We start from the raw sequence: 7,881 nt of genomic DNA, 5'->3' as shown, positions 1-7,881 counted from the left end.
TGAAAGAATTGGCCACTTTGCTTTCTCAAATCAGTGAAAGAACATGTACATTGTTAGGTAACTGTAGGAAAATAACTATTTACTTGACGCAAAAACACAAGGATTGGCCAATTCTATCTTACTTCTACTTCTTCTTATGTCCTATGTTGGTTTTGTACGAGATCAACCATTTACCCTTCGTTGTGCTGAAAATCAATGAGGAGTGTCACTTAAGAGGTTGATGATCAAATTAGCCATCAATCATTTTACATGAAGGGACAATCTATACAGATATTCAAATGCACGTTAGCGTTTTTCTAGTAGCGCTCTTATGCAGCATTTAACAGCACGATCAGTTATGATTACAGTTATGTTCTAATATTCCCCAGCCGGCCAAGGGTAGACTGTGTACTTGTGAACCATGTTAGAGCCTAGGTGCGAGTTCTAGGACCAGACGACGGACCAGTCTAGTTTGTCTACAACTTTGTCGCCTCCCGCCATGACGACGATTCTCCCTGCTCTGGTACTGGTCTTCGCCCTCCCATGGACTTCCAGCGTCAACCGGTAACTTGTCAACTATCTCTGCTTTCAATCAAATAGTCTTAATATCCATGTGAAGAATAATATTGGGGCATCTCTAGTCAACTGTATCTAGTTAACTTTTAGCTTTGGGATTTTTGTTGGGGGAGAAATGCTAAGCTTTATTGATTGGATTGTTACTGGAGGGAATGTCTTCTAACCTTAACTCAAACTAACACTGAATCAATACTCCAATTAGTGACATTTTGTTAGATTTCTGCTCCATGTCTTTTGTAACAAAACTATTTAATGGCAAACATTTTTTTTCTTAAGTCAAAGCTCCAGTGAAGGTATGTTTAAAACTAGGCGGATAAATTCTATAATACTGATAGTAATTACAGTAGATACATTTTTTTTTATTTAAGTGCAGCAAATCTAATAAAATAAAGATATACAGTAATTAGATAGACATAACGATGTATAAGTAACTATTAGCTATCCATTTGTATAAAACTTAGAGAACTGACTTATATTCCTAGAAGTTTATGATTATTTTCGTTTCATACTAGCATACACGTGAACTAGTTAGATGGACATTTTGTTTCAGATCTGAATCAGAACCCAGCGGAAGAAGTTATGGAAACAGTTACAACCAAAATAGCTACAACCCTAGCAGCTACAAAAATATGGACCAAAACAGCTACGGTGTGGGAAGCAGCTATGTGGTGTCTCCGAGTGTGGAAATTTCCAACTACGAGGTTCCTGCCTCCGACACTTCAAGCTACGTTGGATCCTCACCCAAAGAAACTGCCAACTACGTTGGAACTTCCATGGATACATCCAACTACGGTGTGTCCCAATCCAAAGATACTGCCAACTATGTTGGAACTTCCATGGATACATCACACTACGGTGTATCCCAATCCAAAGATACCTCTAACTACATTGGAACTTCCATGGATACATCCAACTACAATGTATCCCCATCCAAAGACAGTTCCAACGTTGGGTCCAGTTCCAGTGACACATCAAGTTACGTGTCATACCAGGACACCGCCAGCTACTTAGTGCCTCCAACCGACACCTCCAGCACTTACAACCAAGATTACTACAACCACGGATACAACAACTACGCACAGGATCGCTTCCATCCTCACAAATCCAAACCTGACCCTTTCGTGAAGAGCCCAGACGACTCGCACACCGGAGAAGTAGTACTTCCTCCAGCACCTCCGGATCTGCAAGCTAGTGGGAGTTCCCAAGATGAAGCGTTTCTGGAACCCGATTCCACGGCGCAGGGAAGTGCTGCTGAGGTGGTTGCTGATTCTGCTCCTGTGCAATACCAGAATTATGATTATTCAGCGCCAACTTCTCCCCCTCTGCCTGGAGGGTATGACTACAAACCTCCACCACCACCTCCAAGACCTCCTCCACCACTTCCGGTTAATCCAACACCTTACTACTACTACCCTCCTTCTCCACCTTCCAACCAATACCTCCCTATACCCACTCCCCCTCCACCACCACCACCACCTCCACCAGCTCCTCAGGAAGAGCGGCAGAGTGACTACACCTACTACTACCTCGGTCCCAAATTGTGGTACGTCCCTTTATTCTTCAGCATCTACTTCGTCATCTATGTCGGCGCATTGATCATTAAAGCTGTTGCCAAACACAAGATTTTGCTTCCTCAACAACTCTATAATGCTGCAACTTCAGTATACCAATCTCGAAAGCTTGAAGAAGTCACAGCAAAAGTTACGAAAGGTCTGGCGCAGGCTGCTCTACGGTATCTCAGCAAACGGAAAAAGAATGTATAGTTTGTGAATTTTGTGATTACATAATGCTATTATTATTAATCCATTGTTTTGTTTAACCAGAAGAGGCATCCCTTTGACTTCCACGCTAACAACCTGTAAAACTATAACTATATATTAGTGGTAATAGTAAGGGTAGAACACTTTTGCTAACAATGCTTAGATAAGTGCAATTTCCTCAAGATAACTGACAAACACTTGCTCTACTAAAACTAGTTATTTTTCATATTTTCAGTTTTAAGTACTTGGTGGTGGCAGTACATCATCCTATACTTTCGATATTTATGATGTTCTTGTTAAAAATAATTTATTGCTTTGTCGAAAAAGGAACACTATTACTATAGATAAAACGTTACCATTCGGAATAATCTTCCACATATTGTCACTGACATGAGCTCATCAGCAATTGTGTCGTCATTTTGTTGATAATATTTTTAAAATCATACCCACCGATGGTTACGTTATTGTGACGATTTGCTCTTTAATTCAGCAATTATCTGACAGTTAGTTCCGCTCCACATCCAACAGTCTTCATCGCGGGACCATCATTCTGCAGCGTTTAATGAGGTGGAAACCAAAACATCCTAGAGTGTAAAAGGAACCAGTCATTGTAACTGACACTGTGGAAATGATTATGGACGATATTGAGTACAGGAAAAGCAGAAATTCAGATTCGTTGATTATCAATGTGCCAAGGGCTTTTAGGAATATTAGTGACAGCCTTTTGGTTCTAATGGTCAAGCAAAAGTGCACCCACTTTAATTCGGTATTAGATTAGGTTTCGTGATTTTGCGGGAAAAGTTGTTAAAATCTAGGAAAACCTGACGAGTTTTTTTACGATTTTAGAATTTCTTTCTGAAATATGGTTATATACAATTTAGACCCTTATTCTATAGTGATTCTTTAAGTAGCGAATACCATCCGATGTAAAAATCGTATAAATAAATCAAGGGAGTAAATACATGCAAGTAAAGCAACACTAACCAGAAGTGAATTAAATTAATTTAATGTTCTGAAATATTGTTGAGGGGACCGAAATTTAGATTATTTATTATTCCACATAACAAATTATAAAAATCTGCCACTACAGTTTCACACTTAATTCTTAAACAATGTTTAGGAACTAAAACAGATTCACAAGAATATAGGTGTTTTGCAAATTGCAACTAAATTCAATCAGCTTACCTTTTAAGTTCATCCAACATAAAATTATTTTACTTAGTTTAATATATAATCATTGTTTTGATACCAGCAATATCAATCTGTAAATCTAACAAGTGCATTTCTAACCAAAGACGTACTCTTGAAAGTCTTGTTATTTATATCCACAGTGAAAAATACATTTTCAACACAATAAATCGTGCATTAAACGCAAGTCGTTTGCCGGCCGTCGCCCTCTATATTGTAGGTACTTTAAAATAAAGCGTTTAAATTGTTCTGACTTACGCTGACATTTATGTTAAACACTGTTATGAATAGGCAATGCAGCTCGAAGCTATCCTGCACCTGAATTGCATGGATGCAGCTGTTTAGAATAATGTTTGGACAACCGTTAAATTACAGACTAGCGAATAGTTCCTCTTGCTTTCATAATCTATACTTGTAGTTTCAAGTCAAGCATGGCCATGCAATAGAGGGGCCCTAACTAATAGTGTTACTTGGCCTACGGTAAAGTATTTTCTTGTCCATCATATTTCACTATAATGAAGTTAGCCACGGGGTGAAAATACATTTACCTACGACCGTTTTTTTTAAGTAGCCGTTTCAGTTCAGTTATTTATAATTTAAAAGATTCACTTAACAGCATTGTTTACTTACTTAGCATTGTTGTTTTACAACACGAGTAACGGACCAATAAGTTTCTAGGATTGAGAGAGAACAAGTCAAATTGTAATGCTTCGAACGTCAACTAATCAGCTGTTTAGACTAATTTAATGAGTTGTGAAATTATTAACCCTGCACTACTCGCGCCATATCTCATAACATGGATACTCGCGCGGGTGACAGTTGTCCCCCATTTCGTTTTTGTATATATATATGTAAAAATATTTGTTTTATAGTAATATTATGTCTCAAAACCTATTAAGTGACTATTTGAGATTATTTATGAATAGTATTCATGTTTTTTTTCTGTCCAGTATAACTTAAAAATGTTAAATTTTAAAATACGGTATCATTCTTTTTTGACCAAAAATAATTTTACGGATTTTTACCCTTAACATTTGTAATTTTTTTTCAAGGTAACATATTAAAATTAATTTTTATTTCAAAAAGTAGTTTAATAATGAACACAAACACAGATATTTCTTTGCCAAAATATGTTTTTTATTTTGTAAAAACTGAAATTACTGTAGATATAGCAGTTTCAAATGAAAGTGTGCATCTTTGTAAATCACATGGTATTGAAGGTATGCATAGTTACAAGTGTGTTGAAACATGTGCCGTTTATTCCTCTACTGACATATATCATTTAAAAATAAAAAGCATAAAAAAGCAAAATAAATAATAGAAAAACATGTACGCAGAACTATATAAATGACAGGAGGTATTGTCTACTCCACAATGTCTGTCCACAATGTTCTTCAATGTCCAACACGTGGTTTTTTGCCTCTATCTGGTCCTCTTCATTGTCATTTTCAATTATATCTTTATCAGAACTATCTTCCATCAACATGTCCAGAATTATGGGTCATCACACTATCGCGGGCGCTTCGGTACATTCATGACGGTTGCACTCGCGCGGGGGACACTTGTCACCCAGTCGACTATTGAGCGATATAACACGGGCCACCAACCGGTTCGACGCGCGAAAACACACATAGGAGGATCTATTGTTTATAACAGAAAGCTACTGAAGATCACACCTCTTTCCCCCATTCGGCGACCGAGCTGTGCCCTAAACAAAAGCGCTGGGTGACAACTGTCACCCGCGCGAGTGTTGCAGGGTTTTAACAATGATTCGTTGCATCACTGTCAGTGGCAATGAGAGGTTATAAACGAAAACATAACATTAGTATCTTAGAAGTTATGAGTACAGTAGTGATTGTTAGTGATTTAAAAACTGTCTTAGTGTACGCAACTCGCGTAAACTCCTCGATAGTGTTTTTAATGTGTTTTGCGAGGAGTATTACTTTGAAATTATAAAAGTAAATAATTTAAAACTTCTACAATATAACTAGTAACCAATGATAAATATTTCTTATAAGAAATAACATCATAAGATAAATATATGTACTTCTAAGTTAAAAATCTCTTTGGTGTCGATCACTTGTGCGACTGGGTAAAGTAGTTGAAAATGTTAACATCATAATTTACTTATTGTCTTTATTTAAATCACTAATAATTTTGTTCTCGTAATAGCTTTGAAAGACCGGAGGTGGAGCTCCATAATACTGACACTGACTGATTTGTATACTGCAGATACATTCTATAAGTCTCAATGCAATTGGATGGACGGATCCCTAATGCATAAAGGATGTGCTGACACCCATTTATCTATTAAAATTAAACCCTGATGGCGTAACTAGAAGTCATAAATTAAACTTGGACTAAGTCTAAACCTCACCACGTAATGCCAAAACATCTAAATTAATTTCCCCACAAAGAATTCATCAATGAGTATTATGGCTCCGCTGTAAATAAATATCTTCCTACCAGACTTTTTCACCAAACAAGACTTTCGAAAGTGGTGCCATTGTTGCTGTCAAGACAAACATAATCCGAGGTAAAAACTCCTAAAAACGACAAAATACTCTGTTAATTGCACCAAAGAGGATCGCCAGAGTTAATTGCTCTGTAACAGCTCTAATTAGATGAATAGCGACCGGGATCGTGAAAGAGTTATGTGAAAGAATCGAAGATTCCGCAGAGGACGCCGGGAAAGGGAGGCCGGGCGATCACGAAGACGACAAAAACACGCTCACGCTCCAGTCTTACAACATTGTTCGCTGCAAGAACCTCTTAATTTTGGTCAGTTCATCAACTTCAGGAGTAATGACCCCGACAAGGACGGTAGTGCTCGGCTGGGACCCGGGGACCGAGCTTTGCTTGAGGAAAATTGTGCTTAACTGGTAGACACTTGGTGAATTGTTTGATACAAAGTGGCTAGTCTTGATGGTTTGTACAAACCTTGTCGTATCCAAAACATATTTGTTTATAAGGTTTGTTATATAAATCGTTTCCAACACTTATGATAAGTTAACGGCAATTTCAGATATTTATTCAGGAGCGTTTTCATATACGTTGTATTCTGTATGCAGTGAATACTTTTCAATGCAACAAAAACAAATTAATTGTGCTACCAAAGTACATATTAAAAACATTGTCAGTGCCAATATTTTACAATATATAAACGTTGTGTATAAAATATCCTTTAACCGTAGAAACCTCTTTTTAACCTTTGCCGTTGTATGATTACTGTATGTAAAAATTCCATTGAAGTTATACGTTGTGTCTCGAATCCGAACATAACCTAAACAAACCTAACTTAATTCGCTAAAAATGATTCGTAGCTTATAACATTGCAGCCTGGAAAACAGTAGGCCTAGTGGAAGTAGTTTTAGATTGAAAAGGACCTAATTTTAATGTAAATAAGAAATTTAGGAATAAGGAGATTGAACTTGTTTTCAGAAAAATAATTGAAAATGTCGATGTAAGCAAATATACATAGCGTAAGTCGATTTTCATCATACTGTACGAAAAGCAACCGTTTTTAGTCCTCTTAATTCGTCGACAAAAGCATCGTTTTCGGGAATAACTTCAAATAGGGAACAGAAAAAACCTATGGTAATTTCTTCGGTTCGGTAGCTAGCATCAAAGTAGTGCATTATGAAAACGTTGCTAAATACACGATATTTTATGTTTGGAAACAACAGAAATGTAAACATTGATGCTGACTTAACATACAGGGTTAGTAAAAAGTGTGGAGACCCCCTGTTATTTTTTTAACGGCCCATACTAGAAGAACTAAACTCGGCACAACATTATGGCATGTTATGAAGTACTTTTTGGGCATAACCGCTACTTGGTGTTAATGTGTTTGGTGTTGGCACTAAAAAATTTCAAATACAAAGACCCATCGAGTGATTCTCATTTTGAAGGTCCTGGTAAAAGAGAACCAACAACGCAAACTAGAGGTCTCTATCTCAGTTCAGTACAAAATGGGAGCCAATTGAAATTCTCATAAGTTCCCAAACCCAAAATGGGGGATTTTGGGGGAAACTCAAAAATTTTAAATGATAAGCCCCATCGAGTGACCCCTCATTTTGAAGGTCATAATAAAATAAAACTAACAACGCAAACTATAGGTCTCTATCTTAACACAGTAAAATATGGAGGAAGCCAATTGAATATAAAATTGCAAGTTATTTCCGATTTCTAAAGATTTCAATCAGCTTCCATTTTTTACTGGATTGAGATAGAAACCTCTAGTTTGCGTTGTTAGTTTTCTTTTACCACGACCTTCAAAATGAGGGGTCACTTGATGGGGCTTATCATTTAAAACTTTTGAGTTTCCCCCAAAATCCCCCATTTTGGGTTTAGTAAGCAAGTGGGTATTAGGCTTAAA

At 37.0% G+C, this 7,881-nt stretch overlaps 1 protein-coding gene across 1 annotated transcript; it reads left to right on the top strand.

Moving 5' to 3' along the window:
• The first annotated feature begins 430 nt into the window (after positions 1-430).
• Positions 431-2,318, top strand: LOC128989344 (uncharacterized). Its single transcript, XM_054411227.1, has 2 exons — positions 431-543; positions 1,106-2,318. Exons 1-2 carry the CDS (start codon positions 479-481, stop codon positions 2,316-2,318), a joined length of 1,278 nt encoding a protein of 425 aa, XP_054267202.1. The 5' UTR covers positions 431-478.
• Positions 2,319-7,881: the final 5,563 nt, after the last annotated feature.

The sequence above is a fragment of the Macrosteles quadrilineatus genome, unplaced genomic scaffold, assembly GCF_028750875.1.
Source record: "Macrosteles quadrilineatus isolate MER2022 unplaced genomic scaffold, UCM_ALF_1.0 Scaffold_3__2_contigs__length_128488019, whole genome shotgun sequence".
Lineage (NCBI taxonomy): Eukaryota > Metazoa > Arthropoda > Insecta > Hemiptera > Cicadellidae > Macrosteles > Macrosteles quadrilineatus.
This window is presented reverse-complemented; position numbering and strand designations above follow the sequence as displayed.

Excerpts from the sequence above, each read along its gene's own strand:
- LOC128989344 (XM_054411227.1), top strand. The coding sequence starts at position 479 with ATGACGACGATTCTCCCTGCTCTGGTACTGGTCTTCGCCCTCCCATGG. Across the intron at positions 544-1,105 it reads TGGACTTCCAGCGTCAACCG|ATCTGAATCAGAACCCAGCG; the intron begins GTAACTTGTCAA and ends ATTTTGTTTCAG.